We start from the raw sequence: 18,577 nt of genomic DNA, 5'->3' as shown, positions 1-18,577 counted from the left end.
GCTGGGTTAAAAACAACCCAAGTTGGGTTAAAAATTGGGTTGTTTAAAACCAGAAATGTGGTTATTTTAACCCAGAGATTGGAAGAAAACCGCTGGGTTAAAACAACCCAATTGCTGGTTCCTGGTTGGTCCATTTTCAACCCAACTTGGGTTGTTTTTAACCCAGCATTTTTTAGTGAGTACCCATACAAACAAATCTGTCCCTAACCTTACCTGTATCCCACTTCAATAGCAGCGAAAGTGTTCCACAATAAAATATGAGCACAATAAGTATATTATTATTATTTTTTTGTAGTACATAGTAGTTAAGGACACCTCATATAAAAACTTACCTTATTTACGGTATGGTAAACTAAAATATAATTGAATATAATTTCTATTGAAACTTGTATGTCATGTTCAAATATTACACATTTTAATAATGAAGTTATGTATGAATGTATTATTGTGACTTCCCAGCATGGGTCACATATGCTTGTTTTCTAGTAATTTTGCATTTTGGTTTCTAACATCCAAACCTGTATTATCATTCTCAATTTCAGGTCATCACATTTGTATTGAAATTTAAGTTACCACATTTCAGTTTCATCATGAGTGATTTTTTTGTTTTAAATTTGTGTTAAATAGTCTTATGTTTGAAAGTCAATAAAATGTGATAAATGTTTTTGACTGTGATACATTTTTACCTGCTGCTTGGTAAAAAATTATGACAAGATGCATTTAACACTTTATTTATCAACTCAATGGTCCATCTTGTTGTCTAATGCAACCAAAATGGTAATGAACTAATACAATTAATATTCATTAATTCATAACATGCATACATTTAAGTAGTTATAAGTTCATGTTCAAATACTATTTGGGGCTAGTGTATATTGGGCAAGAACCTACAGAGCAATGTTTACAAATCGGTACACATGTCGTAATATGGTGAAGAATGCAATATACACCTTGACAAAAGAAAGTTGATAGGTATTGGAGAAAGGTTATAGCATCAGCCTATTATTATTTTAAAGTTATAGACAAAAAGGTACTGAGAGGAACAGGTGAGAATGAGGTAAGAACAGGGTTTATCTAAAGACACTTACAGAAAACAGGTTCATTCACCTGGAACAGTTAACACACAAATAACCCTTTTCACCTACAAACACAAGCTGACCATTATGTAAGCAGGATAATTTGATGGGATTTTGGCAGTTTTATTACATTGGGATTGGGAGGAACAGCTCAGGTTGTTCATTGTGCTTATTGTCCAGACTGTGGAAGGTTTCTCACAGGGCGGTTTCTCACTCTTTCTCTGTTCCACCCTGTGTTAGGTTACAAAACCCTTCTGAAAGGGATCTCTGGGAACTTCACCAGTGGAGCTTTGGTGGCCATCATGGGTCCCTCGGGGGCCGGGAAGTCTACGTTAATGAACATTCTAGCAGGTTATAGGTTAGTATGACCACAAGCTACCACATCAAGCACTGACTATTTTACATTTGGGTAAACTGGTAACCCGTTAAACATAGTATTGTCAATTATGTCAAGCCATTTCTCCTCATAAAACCTTTTTGGCATAAGGGTTCTTTAAAACTGAAGCAAGAACTCTGGGGTTTTGTAGAACCCCATTGAACCAGTAGGGGAAAAAACGATCGACAAAAACATGTTCGTAGAAGCCTCAAAATAGTTATGAATTGCCACGAAAGTGTGTTGATACATCCAGCATCAAACATGCATTTTGTATCTTCTGCTGGAAGCTGTTCGTTTATTTAAATGTATTCTTTTTGCGGACACTTTTATGTAAAGCAATTTACAAATGAAGAATGCCTGAAGCAATCTCTCTCTCTGGGTGAATTTTAAATTAATACAGAAATGCAGAGGCGGACAGTACTCAAGTATTTTTACCTTCCAAGTAATTTTGTTTTTCAAGCATATGTACTTTATCGGTGTTCTTCTTTGGAAAACTTTTACTTCACAATATTCCAAAACATAATATTGTACTTTTTACAGCAATACATTTCATATTGAATATCATTTAATACTTAATTACATAAAACATGTTGTGCTGTATACTTTTACTCAAGTAAAAGTATTCAAATTTCGAGTACAAGTAAAAAAAGTACAGATTTTTTTAGTATAATTAAGTATTAAAAGTTATAAAACAACTTTTATTTATGAAATGTAGTGCAGTAAAAAGTATTACATTATATATTATGCTTTGGAATGCAGTGAAGTAAAAGTTTTCTAAAGAAAAACACTGATAAAGTATACAGTATTGTTCAAAATAATAGCAGTACAATGTGACTAACCAGAATAATCAAGGTTTTTAGTATATTTTTTTATTGCTACGTGGCAAACAAGTTACCAGTAGGTTCCGTAGATTCTCAGAAAACAAATGAGACCCAGCATTCATGATATGCACGCTCTTAAGGCTGTGCAATTGGGCAATTAGTTGAATTAGTTGAAAGGGGTGTGTTCAAAAAAATAGCAGTGTGGCATTCAATCACTGAGGTCATCAATTTTGTGAAGAAACAGGTGTGAATCAGGTGGCCCCTATTTAAGGATGAAGCCAACACTTGTTGAACATGCATTTGAAAGCTGAGGAAAATGGGTCGTTCAAGACATTGTTCAGAAGAACAGCGTACTTTGATTAAAAAGTTGATTAGAGAGGGGAAAACCTATAAAGAGGTGCAAAAAATGATAGGCTGTTCAGCTAAAATGATCTCCAATGCCTTAAAATGGAGAGCAAAACCAGAGAGACGTGGAAGAAAACGGAAGACAACCATCAAAATGGATAGAAGAATAACCAAATGGCAAAGGCTCAGCCAATGATCACCTCCAGGATGATCAAAGACAGTCTGGAGTTACCTGTAAGTACTGTGACAGTTAGAAGACGTCTGTGTGAAGCTAATCTATTTTCAAGAATCCCCCGCAAAGTCCCTCTGTTAAAAAAAAGGCATGTGCAGAAGAGGTTACAATTTGCCAAAGAACACATCAACTGGCCTAAAGAGAAATGGAGGAACATTTTGTGGACTGATGAGAGTAAAATTGTTCTTTTTGGGTCCAAGGGCCACAGGCAGTTTGTGAGACGACCCCCAAACTCTGAATTCAAGCCACAGTACACAGTGAAGACAGTGAAGCATGGAGGTGCAAGCATCATGATATGGGCATGTTTCTCCTACTATGGTGTTGGGCCTATTTATCGCATACCAGGGATCATGGATCAGTGTGCATATGTTAAAATACTTGAAGAGGTCATGTTGCCCTATGCTGAAGAGGACATGCCCTTGAAATGGTTGTTTCAACAAGACAATGACCCAAAACACACTAGTAAACGGGCAAAGTCTTGGTTCCAAACCAACAAAAATAATGTTATGGAGTGGCCAGCCCAATCTCCAGACCTTAATCCAATTGAGAACTTGTGGGGTGATATCAAAAATGCTGTTTCTGAAGCAAAACCAAGAAATGTGAATGAATTGTGGAATGTTGTTAAAGAATCATGGAGTGGAATAACAGCTGAGAGGTGCCACAAGTTGGTTGACTCCATGCCACACAGATGTCAAGCAGTTTTAAAAAACTGTGGTCATACAACTAAATATTAGTTTAGTGATTCACAGGATTGCTAAATCCCAGAAAAAAAAAATGTTTGTACAAAATAGTTTTGAGTTTGTACAGTCAAAGGTAGACACTGCTATTTTTTTGAACACACCCCTTTCAACTAATTGCCCAATTGCACAGCCTTAAGAGCGTGCATATCATGAATGCTGGGTCTTGTTTGTTTTCTGACAATCTACTGAACCTACTGGTAACTTGTTTGCCACGTAGCAATAAAAAATATACTAAAAACCTTGATTATTCTGGTTAGTCACATTGTACTGCTATTATTTTGAACAATACTGTATCCTTAAAAATTTACTTGAGTAGAAAGTAAAAATACTCCACTACTTTCTGCCTCTGCAGAAGTGACTGTAAATGTGGGGAATATCATAATCATTTATCAGGAAATGGTGGTTGTAAATTTGTATATGTGAAGATGTGCTTTATCATGCAGGGAAACAGGCATGAAGGGGGAGATCTTGATAAATGGGCAGCCCAGAGATCTGCGATCTTTCAGGAAAGTGTCCTGCTACATCATGCAGGATGACATGTTACTGCCACACCTCACCGTACAGGAAGCCATGATGGTACGTGTCTGCTGAAATCATATCATTCAACATGCATATATAACTGCATGTTGAAATCCCCATTCAATTAAAAGTCTTGAGTGTCTATAGCTAAAAGTACTTGAGTACATTTAGAGAAACAGTTCCTACATTTATTTGTACTAGCAAAATTTAAAAAAGGAAAATAAAATAATCAAAAAATATAATTTGTCATGGCTGTCTATGGGCCCTTTCATACACACGCCGCAATGTGACAGCAGCCAAGTGTTTTTTGCTAGTTTCAACCCGACGCAGTTGTCATTTATCATCCTGTGCCACGTTGTTTAAATAGCAAATATACTCATGCCCATCTGTTCGCCCAAGATCTGGGGCCCTATCTTGCAGCCAGCGCAATTGACTTTGTACGCCGACGCATGTGTCATTCCTATTTTGCACCTGCGCAAAGCGCGCTTTCCCCTCCACAGAAGCACGTCGCTAAACTAGTGAATGAACTTGCGCTCCCTGGGCGGTTCAGCGCAAAAAAGGAAGCGTGTTCCGGCGCAAACAATCCCTGGTGCTATTTTGCTGTTCCATTAAACAATTGCGCCACTGACCAGAAAAAAACCTAGTCTAAAGTCAGTTGCGCGTTGTGCGTTGTTCATTATGCTATTTTAAGGGCGCATGCTTGACCATAATGTATAGCGTGCACAACGCGCATACACTTTGCTCATGTAATCTACACAGATGCAACAGTTATTTTTGCAAATCATAAATTGTTACACTAAAAAAATATTAACACATGAGATGACGGAAATCATTGTGGTGTGCCACGAAGATGTGAAAAAATAGGCATAAATCTAGCTTACAAATTATTCAGGCTAATTGTAGTAATTAAGGATCAGACCTGTTTGCCCAATAGTGGCAAGACATATATGTATATAAGGACATATGACAAATTGGTTTGTCCGTCAAGAACCAGAAAATAAAATCGACTGAAAAACTGAAAAAACTGTTTAAACGACGCCTGTTTAACCAACGCTATTTTGGGTGGGTTTCTCCCATCCCCATACAACACAACTTCTGTCCTTCACTGCTCTTACAAGAACATCAGTCTCCTCGGCTGTGAACTGCTCCTGACGTGCGTCTGGTAAATACACCATAATAATAGCGATCCATAATGGAACTTGCGCACCTGCTTTTAAAGGGAATGTTGGATGACGCTCTGATTGGTTTATTCACGTTACGCCCAAACCACACCTATGAATAATGAAGCTACTTCAGACGAACCCATTTTAGATTTGCGCCGGGCGCAAGAGCCATTTATCGTTAAAATAGGGCCCCTGGTCTGTAAACCAGGTGTGTTCAGGAGCATTGTTGGTGTGTTGCTCATTTGAGGAACTGAAAACGACTGCGCCATTGACTAACAAAAACCTGTTCTAAAGTCAATAGTGCAGTATTTCTTGTGCTATTAAAAGGGTGTGTTAATAATATGCACCTATAGTTGGGTCCACAACGTGCGTACACACTTATTACACACACAGGGGCACGAAGCAGCACAAACATGTTTAAATATTAAAAAGTAAGGATTCCTCTCTGGAGAAGCGTTCAGAAAGTAAAAATACTCCACTACTGTCCGCTTCTGTAATCAAGGTCTTTACATGTGCTTCGGTACTGTATGTTATTCAACACATCAAAATAGGTGTACTTCTTTAAAGCACAACAAAAGATTATTAAAACATAAGAATTTAAAAAGTATTTTAAAGTAACATTGTATATGGTTACAAATTAGGACCTCATGTTTTTCCAAACCCTTAAGACCTTCGTTCATCTGCTGAACACAAATGAAGATATTTTTGATGAAATCCGAGAGCTCTGACCCTTCCATTGACAACAATTTAATTAACACTTTCAAGGCCCAGAAAGGCAGTAAAGAAATCGATAAAATAGTCCATGTGACTCCAGTGGTTCAACCTTAATGTTATGAAGCGACAAGAATACTTGTGCAAAAGACAAACAAAAAATTATTCAAAACAAAAATTCTAAAATTTCTCAGTCTCCTATGCATGCGTGATGTTGACGAAGGAGCTGGCCAATGTAAACAGCGTAGGAGACTGACACAGACGAGAAGAAATTGTTAAATAAAGTTGTTATTTTTGCCAAAACAAGTATTCTTGTCATTCATAACATTAAGTTAGAATCACTGGAGTCTATTTTAACGATGTTTTTCCTACCTATCTGGGCCTTTAAAGTGGTAATTAAATTTTGAGAATTTAATGAGAGCTCTCATCAAAAATATCTTTATTTTTGTTCAGAAGATGAACAAAGTATTTACGGGTTTGGAACAACATAAGGGTAAGGAATAAATGACAGAAATGTTATATTTGGGTGAACCCTTTAAGAAACATATTCACGAAAGTGTACTTTTTCATTAGTATTGTATACTCTTTGTGAGAACAGTTAAAACTATATAAATTAAAGATTTAAAGTACACTATAAGTGCAAATTTAATACAGCACACTTCTTTTTCGCAAGGGTAGACTGAATTGTGAAGAGTAAAAATTGTTTCCCCTTGAGAATATCATAGTATTCGCTTTGAGTATTACTCAAGTAAGTACTAAGTACACTCAATCACTAAGTACAACTGACTAATACTTAAAAGTAATACTTAAAATTAGTTTTACACCATGTATTGCATGTAATATATGTTACTATTTGTTTAATATTTAGTTAAGAAAAACGTAACAGCAAGCACATTACCTCATGGTAACATAGACAAGCTAAAGAACATGTAATCAGCTGTCACAGCTATAGTTTCACTGGAATACGTCTCATGTGATTGCAGTTGTTGTGTTGTTGAGTTCATGCAAATCCCTCTGTTAGCTTTAGTTGTACCGGCTAATGCTCATCATGATCTAAATCGCTCGCTCTCCCCGCTCAGGTATCAGCTAATCTCAAACTCCAGGAAAAGGATGAAGGCAGGCGTGAAATGGTAAGCGAGTGGCGTGTGAAGTTTCCCACCAGGTTATGTATGTAAACAGGTTTGTCTTTGTGGTAAAGATCAGCCACAGGAGCCTTAAACATGAATTATGGCTTATAATCAGTTGCATGACTGAGAAGGATTTTGTTCCAGGAACATGTCCTAAATGGTGAACTCACAGTAAACATGCACCGTTCACATTTTTTTTTTTAAATAAATAAATATTTTTATTCAGCGAGGATACATTAAATTAAGCAAAAGTGACAGTAACGACTTGTACATTATCACAAAAGAATGCTGTTTAAAATAAATGCTTTTCGTCGTTCTATTCATCAAAGTATGATAGAAAAATTTATCAGTTTCCACCAAAATATTAAGCAGCAATATTCAACTCTGACAATAATCAGAAATGTTTTTTGTGCAGCTAATCATCATATTAGAATGATTTCTGACGGATTATGTGAATAATTATGCTGGAAATTCAGCTTTGCATTACTTTGCATTGCATTTCACTTTGAAATACACTGAAATAATCATACAAATAATTCACTATATGCCTGTTTTTCGGTATTTTGATCAAATAAATGTATCCTTACGAAAGGAAATATATATTTACCAATATATTACTTGAAATATATTTTAATATATTGTAAATATATGGAATAATATATTGATGGTATTATAAAAATATTAAATATTCATGTAATATATTGCAATATATATAAATGATTGCTGCTTTCAATATATTGCAATATATTGGAAAATATAAATATTAAATCCCATATATGTGAATAAATTGCCTAATGTATTGCATGATATTTTCCAATATACTTTTTCAAAAACAAAAACAAATCTTAGACTGCAAACTTTTGACTAGTAGTGCAGATGAATATGTATGCGCTTTCCTTATTTCAGTGCATGATGATGCCTTACCTGGTTTCACCAAGTAACCAATCAGATTTACACATTTACAGTTAATGTCAAGTTTAGACTCACAACGATGGTTTGCTGCTTCTACATCAGTGTACTGATGGTATTCACCATCACTTCCCTCTGATTTTAGAGATAACTTATGGGTTAAGTTTAAGAGTAAGCATAGTGTTAGGACTACATTTTCGTACAGGAACGTTATAAAATTCCAAAATATGTGCAAAATATTAACTTGGCAAAACCAGGGTGTGGGATGATGCACACATGACATGCTGTTGTTCTAGGTACGGGAGATCCTGACTGCACTCGGCTTGTTGGAATGTGCCAAGACACGCACATCCAACCTGTCAGGAGGCCAGAGGAAGCGTTTGGCCATCGCCCTGGAGCTCGTCAACAACCCGCCTGTCATGTTTTTTGATGAGCCCACTAGGTGAGCCCTCTCCATATGCACACATTACACTGTAAATATACCCATGCAATTTGTATGGGATAGCAGCTGTGGTCGCCAGAACTTAACTGGTAAAAAAAACCAAACAAAAAAACGGTAGCAACATTTTAGATTTTACGCCATTGAACTTAAATGTGCATTTTAAAAAAACCATATAGGGTACATCGGGACTGAATGCACACCGGAACAAAAAAAAACAAACACTAGATGGAACAAAAAAACGTTCCCCAGCACTTTCCAAAACATCCGCAGCTGCACAAAGCTAATTTGATTTCATATTTTTAAAATGTTTTATTAAAATGCTGTCGATTTAAGTTGAAAATAAGAATCACTAAAATTATTGAAAATATTTGGAGACAAAGGTCTTAATTATGTTCAAGGATATGTAGCGTATGAGAATGTGTAACAGTGTGGTATCTGTGGTAAAAGGAGCTCCTGCTGTTGAGACTAAAGGCACAATAAATAACATGATAATACATATCTGCCTGACTTTTACATTTGTTGACATGGCTAGATTCAGATTGTAAGCATCATAGTATATTAAGTTGGGTGTCCACCTAAGAGACAATCACCATATTTATAATGAATCCATCATATTTTACAAAAATTATATTAATCATGTCTTATAATATAATGTCATTATTGTTACTACGGTAAATCTTTTAATTAAATTTGTATGGGATCTCCGGTACTTTATTTTAAGGTCCAGAATAATGCATTAGGCATTAATAAATGATTAACTTGTTCACAATTATGCACTAGTTAAGCATGGACACAATAGTAATTAATGATTAACTTAACATAATAGAAAGGGCATATTAGCCATTATTTACAACTTCATAAGCCATATATTATTTTTGTGTAGTGATGTAATTATATGTCTGTGCCATTGTGTTAAGTTAACTGAACAATATAGTTATGTTTAATTACTGCTGAGTTTGCCATTATAAATGGCTAAAATAGTGTAATAAAGACAATTTGACCCTCTATTCTAAAGTGAAAGTTTTATCCTCCTCAATTATGGCACTTATTGAATAATATTTAAGTTTATTGACCACAGTAAGCCAATAATTAAGACTACCTGCCATTAATACAGAACTAATAAAGACAATTTTACCCCCTATCCTAAAGTGAAAGTTTAATGCTCAATTATGTTAGTAATATGTTATATAAGTTAATAAGCAGCTTCTACAGACACAAAACATATTTTTTGTCTATTTGGATTAATGGTGAAAGGTACAACATGAACGTAGTGGCAAACATTTAAACAAAGGTGTTTTTACAGCAAAATACGCACAATATATTTTATATCATATAAAAATGAAATGCAAATAAATAATTACTAGTTTAACTAATGCATAATTTTGGACCCTTCAAATGTAAAGTTAATCATTAATTACTAGTGTGTCCTGGCTTAAATAATGCTTGATTGTGAACAAGTTAATCATTATTAATGCTTAACTAATGCATTATTCTGGACCCTTAAAATGAAGCGTTACCAATTATTTTATTGATCAAAATAAACTGAAAATAGTTCAATTGTTTTGAACAAGTATTAACTTTATTTTAGTATTTGTATCAATACTGTGTGTCTTTTGCTCCAGAGTGTCTGTGGGGTAAAATGCACACCTTGCCACCTCATACATTTATAGGATTTTTGAACAAAATAAACCACTTTTATAATTTATTTGCACAAAAAAAATGGTTGCCCCATAAATGTTCAATACAAACATCTGTTTTTTTTTTCTGCAACTATGCACATTTTTCTTAAGGTATGCCATTAGCCCCATTGTATCCTATTTTATTAAAGGCGCAGTAAGGGGTTTCTGAGAAAAACTGTTGATCTTTTGAAACCAACAAACACACTTCATTGCTCTGAGTAATGAAATCAAAAGTAACTTTTCCACAAGCTGAAATAAATACTAATATATAAAAGTGTCATCTGCCCAAACACAAAACACCATCATGCTAACACATATGACACTAAAATAATACAATAAACATTCATTTAACAAAATAAGATGACATTAAACACAAAATGTGCATAATTTATATTTAAAAAACAAAAAAACAAACAAAAAAAAACACCCTTTTAAAAAAAAACTAGCAGGAAACATATAACTATTTAACTGAAATAGAATCAAATGTAAAGTATCACACAGGGAATTGTGAGAATGTCTGTTTATGGTTTTCCCCTGTAAACTGTAAAATCTGCAACCATTAACCGCTGAAAAATTATAAAAAAAATGTTTACAGTGTATGAAACACATGGCCATGAAGTGAACCATCAAATCGACTCCTCTAAGTCGCGTTCCTGAGCCAAATATATCTCTTGTGAAAAGCTGTTACCTATGAGGATTCTCTGTTATGTCCGTGTAATATGCGAATGCAATTTAATTGCATATTCACTTACAGGCTTTGCCCAGATGGGATACTGTTTGGACAATTGAGACCTGGTCTCTACGGACTCTATTAAGCTTTCACTCCTCTCCCGAGATTTTACTCTCTAAGAACAAAAACGACTCTCTGATTCTCTGGAGAGCTCAAACCAAAGTCATTTCGGCACAAAGCGATTCTTCTTAAATCGCATTTATACGATTACCATGCTTATCCAATGATAAACAGATCCTCCTTCATGGAAATCAAAACCATGTGGCATCAGCTTCTATAGGTTGCATAAGAGCAAGACTATTATCATTAATATGAAGTCACAGAGTTGTGTTAAATATGACCCTTTAATGGCTCACAGGAATACTATTTCCCTGTGCATTAGATAAATATCCAATCAGCAAATTGTGTGCAACATTTAATATGATATAATTTGAATGCACTGCTATTTTAAAGGCTACAGCATTATCCTGTCCTTTAAAATGGACACTTAATCTTCCACTTCATCCAGCGTCTCTGCCATCTGTGATAATTAATATGGCTTTGATAGAGCGAGGTCAAGATTATGATCTAATCTCACCTCTTTAACCTTGTCTGGCCCACTGGCATGAGCACTTAAAGGATATTGCAAGGATATATTGTTATGTATTGCAGAAGTATTGCTATTTTCTTGTGTTTTACCTTTTTATTACTTAAGGAATGTGTTTTTTTATTTCAGTTTTTTTTTTGTTTTTTTGTTTGTTTCAGTTTTAGTTATTTTAGAAAATAAGGTTACACTAAATGAAAATGTTGACTGGGCATCTAGATGAAATAAAATTAGGGTTAGGTTACTTTTTACAGAGCCCTTAAAAGGACCCTTTCAAAAAAAAAAAAAAAAAAACACACTTTCAGTGCTCACGAGAAACTTTGTGTGTGTGTGTGTGTGTGTGTGTGTGTGTGTGTGTGTGTGTGTGTGTGTGTGTGTGTGTGTGTGTGTGTGTGGGCGCTTATGTGTTACAATTTACACTTTGTATACTGTCTATAACATATTTCCTCTGAATATATTGTGCGTCACTGCCATTTTACTATGACGAACAGGAGAGTATGGCTGCACATAAATTAATAAAGATCTTTTGTTAGGGGAGAATACCTCTAATATCAGAGACTTATGTCCGCTTTCAAGCATTGTCCGTGACGGCCGAGAACCCATGCCACGAATGTGTATTGTCCTATTTACCAAGTTCAAGGGTCCATAAAAATTGCTGATACAGTAAAAAGGAAATATGTAATAGACAGCATAGATAGAACGGAAGCATGTGTGACCGTCCAAAAAGAATAAAATGACATAAAATAGTTTTGAGAAGACTTAAACCTTGCATCGGAGCACCACAGCGTGGAAACGTGCTCCTGCTGACTGTCGTTTTTCCCTCTTCAGTGGACTGGACAGCTCCTCCTGCTTCCAGGTGGTCTCGCTGATGAAGGCTCTTGCTCAGGGTGGACGAACAGTCATATGCACAATTCACCAGCCCAGCGCAAAAGTCTTCGAACTCTTCGATAAGGTGATCGCTATTTCATACAGTAATTTGTGTTTGAAGTGTTTTTCATACATGCTCTTATGCCAAATGCTGCCTCTCACACCTCATTCATTGTGTGTTCTCCAGCTGTATGTCCTCAGTCAAGGCCAGTGTATCTACAGAGGAAGAGTATCAAGCTTGATCCCGCATCTCAGGGAACTGGGACTCAACTGTCCCACCTATCACAACCCTGCAGATTTCGGTAAGGAAATTACGCTCTCAGTACGCAGAACAAACAAACTAATTAATAACAACTTTTTGGGGGGAATTGCTGGGCCCTTACTTTCATTAGTTACACGAGTCAATCAAATCTGACATATAAAACGTTCACATAAAAAAGCTCAGGGACTGTTGCACATCTTCTAATTTCACAATTGCCTTAAGTGGAAAAATTACCATCAGAAACAATTTTTAATGAATTATAATTATTTAAATAATAAAGACATTCAAAATGTTGGGGTTGGTTCGATTTTTTTTGTATGTCTCTTCTGCTCACCAAGGCTGCATTTATTTAAACAAAAATACAGTAAAATTGTGAAATATTATTATAATTTGAAATACCTGTTTTCTATTTGAATATATTTTGAAATGCCTATTCCTCTGATGGTAAAGCTGAATTTTCAGCATCATCTCTCCAGTCTTCAGTCACGTGATCCTTCAGAAATCTTTATAATATGATGAGTTGCTGCTCAAGAGATATTTATCATTATTTATGATGCTTAATGTTTTCATAGAAACTGAGATACATTTTTCCAGGAATCTTTGATGAATAGAAATATATATATATATATATATGGTCCCCCTTTTGCTGCCAAAACAGACCAGACCCCTGGAGGTTTGCTGTGGTATCTGGCACCAAGAAGTTAGTAGAAGATCCTTTAAGGCCTATAAGTTGCAAGGTGGGGCCTCCATGGATCGGACTTGTTCAGCACATCCCACAGATGGTCGATTGGACTGAGATCTGGGGAATTTGGAGGCCAAGTCAACACCTCAAACTTGCTGTTGTGCTCCTCAAACCATTCCAGAAGCATTTCTGACACATTATCTGCTGAAAGAGGCCACAGCCTCCAGGGAATACCGTTTCCAAGAAAAGGTGTACATGGTCTATAACAATACTTAGGTAGGTGATACATGTCAAAGTAGCATCCACATGGATGGCAGGACCGAAGGTTTCCCAGCAGAAGATTGCCCAAAGCATCACACTGCCTCTGCTGGCTTGCCTTCTTCCCATAGTGCAGCATCCTGATGCCATGTGTTCCCCAGGTAAGCCACACAAACGCCATCCACGTGATGTAAAAAAACGTGATTTATCAGACCAGGCCACCTTCTTCCATTGCTCAGTGGTCCAGTTCTGATGCTCTCGTGCCCACTGTTTGCACTTTTGGCGGTGGACAGGGGTCAGCATGGGCACCCTGACTGGTCTGCGGCTGTGCAGCCCCATACGCAACAAACTGTGATGCACTGTGTATTCTGACACCTTTCTATCAGAACCAGCATTAACTTCTTGAGCAATTTAAGCTACAGTAGCTCGTCTGTTTGATTGGACCACAAGTGCCAGCCTTCGCTCCTCATATGCATCAATGAGCCTTGGCCGCCCATGTTCACCTTGGTCGCCGGTTCACCGCTATTCTTTCCTTGGAGCACTTTTGACAGATACTGACCACTGCAGACCGGGAACACCCCACAAGAGCTGCAGTTTTGGAGATGCTCTGACCCAGTCGTCTATAGCATCACAATTTGGCCATTTTCAAACTCGCTCAAATCTAAACAACTGACCATTTTTCCTGATTCTAAAACATCAGCTTTGAAGACAAAATGGTCACTTGCTGCCTAATATATCCCACCCACTAATAGGTGCCGTGATCAAGAGATAATCTGTGTTATTTACTTCACCTCTCAGTGGTTATAATGCTATGCCTGGTCAGTGTATATCCCTGCAGAATAAGTATTAATGAATTTCTTTCTTTCAAATAAATAATATGCTCTTAAAGATTTTTAATAGAAAGAAGTTAATACTTCTATTCAGCAAGGATGTATTTAATTATATATAGTTTCATGTCTGCTGCAGTTTTCTTTCCCAGACAAATGCAAAATGTTATTTTTGGATGCTATCTATACATTAATAAATAATATACTGAGCATAGTAAAAAATAATGCACATCTCCATTCTCAATGCATGATGCATCAGTTCTTTTTTTGAGCTATTAAACAGAGCCTGAGAGTATTTTCTTCTTTTCTCCAGTAATGGAGGTGGCCTCTGGTGAATATGGGGACCAGACGGCTCGGCTGGTGATGGCTGTTCAGGAGCGGAAGTGTGAGAAAGACTACAGAAGTGAAATGAATGGTAACGGGGTCCATAACCCCTTCCTGTGGCACAGACCATCTGATGAGGTATGTATAGAAAAATATAAACCCTTTATGTAACGTAATGCAGTGGGTGTTACATCATATGATAGATATTCATCTTTGTAGTTTTGGCTCAAAAATATTAGCTTACAATAGATGTAATCATTTAACCGATTTTCTTTAGGACTCTTCATCGTCGGAGGGTTGTCATAGTTTTTCTGCCAGCTGCTTGACGCAGTTTTGCATCCTTTTCAAGAGAACTTTTCTGAGCATCCTGAGAGACTCGGTAAGCAGCACTGCCACCTAGTGGGTATGTTTAGTAACACACACACACAGCAGAAAAAAATGCAATTAAAAAACCTTCTAAATTCAGTACAGCTGGTATATAAGTTAAATCAGAAGAAACATAAGCTTGATTTGAAAAGGATTCTTCTCTGTTTAGGTGTTGACTCACTTGCGGATCATGTCTCATCTTGGGATTGGAGTTCTGATCGGTCTGTTATACCTGGGCATTGGCAATGAGGCCAAGAAAGTCCTTAGCAACTCTGGCTTCCTGTTCTTCTCCATGTTGTTCCTCATGTTTGCAGCTTTGATGCCCACCGTTCTCACATGTGAGTCTGTAAAATCAGTGTAAAAAGGTCCATTATATTCTTCATACAAGAAAGACTGTTACACATTTAATTTAATTTAATTGTATGTGAAAAAACATGATCATTACCTTTATATTAACATGCTCATCTGTCCTTTCTGACTGTTATTGTAGTTCCACTTGAGATGGGCGTCTTTTTGAGGGAACATCTAAACTACTGGTACAGTCTAAAGGCGTACTACTTGGCCAAAACAATGGCGGACATCCCATTTCAGGTATTGCGGAACAAATAAAACGTGGTTTTCTCCTGAAAAGTAGCTTGCTCTGTTGTGGTGTTAAGCTAGATGATTCACAAAGTAGATAAGTCTTAGGTTTAGATTAGGGTTTCCTCAGAGTACAGATACACTAAGATGGTTATGGCATAAACATGTTATTGGAGCTTATATGAAGAGGATTTGCTTTCGGGTCAGATCACTGTTTGCCCAATATAGACAAATCCTGCTGCAATATTACATAAGCAGGCTTTGCTTTTCCCCATCCGAAATATTCTGTAATGGTTCTACAAGAAACATTTGTAATTTACATAATTACAGTAAATACATTTCTGTATGCTTTCGAAACGGTACTTTGTCATACACCGATAAGTCTGTGCAATGCTGCTTCAATCCAACACATCTTAAACCTGCAGTGGTCAGGTGGTACAATGACCATGTGGTACAAATTTTAGCTCTTGGAAAATGAAGGGTTTACACATTGTAATTCAGTATAATTCAAGTTCTACAAGCAAGTGAAGGCTTTTGACAGTTCATAATTGTTACAGTAATTACGACTTCGTGTGAACGCACCTACTGCTTCTGAACTCTTCTGAACTGCTTCTGAAACGCCTCATTTGAAGTCTTGAGTTTGCTTCGGTCACAATATTCCTCATTTAAATAATTCCCGCCCATGGATTATGCCAAAAAAGGGGCGTAGACTGGTCGAGCTGCATCAATAGTGTGTTGAAACTTGGGTTTATGATAAAGGGTGTGACATTTCCCTAAACACCCTCAAAGAAGCTGACCAATCACAACACACTGGTGCATTCAACCAATCAGAGCACATTGCACTTTTCGGAAGGAGGGACTTCATTGAGACAGGAAATAAACTGAGCGTTTCTGACACAACCAATTTGTTCATATTTTACATAGTGGCTAATTTGTACGACCTCACTCATACAAATTTGTATGATTTGTCTAAACCCCAGTGACGGGTAGGTTTACGGGCAAAATTAGGGGGAGGTCATTCAAACTATTTAATACAAATTGGGCAAAAAGTGAAGTTGTACAAATTAGCCACCTCGTGAAATATATACAAACTGCCGTGAGATCAGATTGGACAGACTGGGAAGAGAGGAGCTGCACCAATGTCAAATACAGTGGTGGCCAAAATTATTCGAACACTTGGCATCTGGGAGTCGTCTTAATGGGCCTGGAGAGGACAATGACCCGAAAACATAAAAAGAAAAAACATAAACTGGAGAGATCTATTGTACATTGAAAGGAAAGTCTTTGGATTCAGTTGCAGAAGGCATGGGATAACATTAGTGTTGAAGTTCTCAAAGGAAATATATTGACACTATTCCAGGAGATGAGCTGCTGTAATCGCTGCAAAAGGTGGACGTACCAAATATTAAAGTTTAAAGTGGATAAAAACAGACTCACTTCATCTGATATATGACGGTCAGAGGAACAATCTGCATGTTTCATGAAATGAAATCATGCTTTGGAGGCAAAAAGTCAATATTTTCAGATCTGTCAGAGTTCTAATATTTTTGGCCTCCACTGTATGTGAATAATAATAATAATAATGTTGTTTTTTTTTTGGAACATTCAAGCATGAAAACCTAAAACCTAGACCTCGAAAACAAAATCAGATAGAATGATCCCTTTTAAAACATACACATTTATGAAGTAAAATGAAGAAAAAAAATTCTAGTTCACTAATCAAATAAGCAGATTGTCAGTTTTCTCTTTGAAGGAAAAACTTCTTTTCTGCCTCACAGATTGTGTTCCCAGTGGCCTACTGCAGTATAGTGTACTGGATGACATCTCAACCTTCAGATGCAGTCCGTTTCATTCTTTTCCTGGCTTTGGGGACGCTCACGTCACTGGTTGCACAGTCTTTGGGACTACTGATAGGAGCAGCATCCACATCATTACAAGTACATACCTCGACTTTTGCCTTGTCCTTTAACGTTCTGTCATATACTTGATATTATGAAAAGCATTTGCCTCATTATCTTCATAGTCATTTAAAGAAAATGCACACTTTTGTCTAGTGATATACAATGATGCAGTAATGTGTTTCCTTGACAGGTTGCAACTTTTGTTGGTCCTGTGACAGCCATCCCCGTGCTGCTATTTTCAGGCTTCTTTGTCAGTTTTGACACCATCCCAAAATACCTCCAGTGGATCTCATACATTTCCTACGTCAGGTGAGGGAACCTCAGGAAATGCTCATTATCGCTTAAGTTCAATATTGAGATATAATACATTCTGTATGTTACAAACCATTCATCTGGGTAATTTCGTATTAATTACACTGTAACAAAATTATTTAAAAAATAAGTTACCTGGTTGCCTTAAAATTTTGAGTTCATTGAAATAAAAAATTAGTACAATGAACATTTTTGAAGATTTTGTAACCATATTGGGTAATTGTGTGTTTTATTTGTGATGCCAAATTGTGATTTTTCATGATTTATCACATTTTTATGTGGTTCAAATACAATAATATTCTGCGTTTCTATTTATTAAACCAATTTCCTTCATTGTATCAACTCACATTTTTTATTTCAATCAACTCTAAATTTTAAGGCAACCAGGTTACTTACTTTTTTAAGTTAAACTCAAAAAATGTTTTACAGTGTAGGGTCAAGAACTGCAGGAACAGAAATTCTTACTACTTATTTACTGGTAACACTTTATTTTAAGGTTCAGTTATTAACTATCAACTAGTTGCTTATAAGCATGCATATTACTGGGATATTGGCTGTTTATTAGTACTTATAAAGCACACATTAATGCCTTATTCTGCATGACCTTATTCTACATCCCTTAATCCTACCCAATACCTAAACTCAAATGCTACAAAACTACCTTACTAACTATTAATAAGCAGTAAATTAGGAGTTTATTGAGGCAAAAATTGTAGTTAATAGTGAATATGTGTTCCATATACTAA

General features: G+C 36.3%; 2 protein-coding genes across 3 annotated transcripts in view; one reads left to right on the top strand and one right to left on the bottom strand.

Moving 5' to 3' along the window:
- The window catches only part of lipt2 (lipoyl(octanoyl) transferase 2), a 571,631-nt gene that overhangs the window by 90,588 nt on the left and 462,466 nt on the right, over positions 1-18,577 (bottom strand). The window lies entirely within an intron of this gene.
- abcg1 (ATP-binding cassette, sub-family G (WHITE), member 1) overlaps positions 1-18,577 on the top strand; it is a 50,705-nt gene that overhangs the window by 27,275 nt on the left and 4,853 nt on the right. Inside the window, exons 3-14 of one of the 2 annotated variants that reach the window (XM_067450119.1) lie at positions 1,317-1,434; positions 4,034-4,166; positions 7,063-7,113; positions 8,316-8,461; positions 12,282-12,405; positions 12,508-12,622; positions 14,663-14,811; positions 14,951-15,052; positions 15,209-15,377; positions 15,530-15,630; positions 17,397-17,555; positions 17,710-17,828. In XM_067450119.1, the coding sequence (XP_067306220.1) occupies positions 1,317-1,434; positions 4,034-4,166; positions 7,063-7,113; positions 8,316-8,461; positions 12,282-12,405; positions 12,508-12,622; positions 14,663-14,811; positions 14,951-15,052; positions 15,209-15,377; positions 15,530-15,630; positions 17,397-17,555; positions 17,710-17,828 (1,486 nt within the window). Of the gene's footprint in view, positions 1-1,316; positions 1,435-4,033; positions 4,167-7,062; positions 7,114-8,315; positions 8,462-12,281; positions 12,623-14,662; positions 14,812-14,950; positions 15,053-15,208; positions 15,378-15,529; positions 15,631-17,396; positions 17,556-17,709; positions 17,829-18,577 lie in introns of both variants that reach the window. The other variant, XM_067450118.1, reaches the window with a different exon arrangement.

The sequence above is a fragment of the Pseudorasbora parva genome, chromosome 8 (assembly GCF_024679245.1).
Source record: "Pseudorasbora parva isolate DD20220531a chromosome 8, ASM2467924v1, whole genome shotgun sequence".
Classification (NCBI taxonomy): Eukaryota; Metazoa; Chordata; class Actinopteri; order Cypriniformes; family Gobionidae; genus Pseudorasbora; species Pseudorasbora parva.
This window is presented reverse-complemented; position numbering and strand designations above follow the sequence as displayed.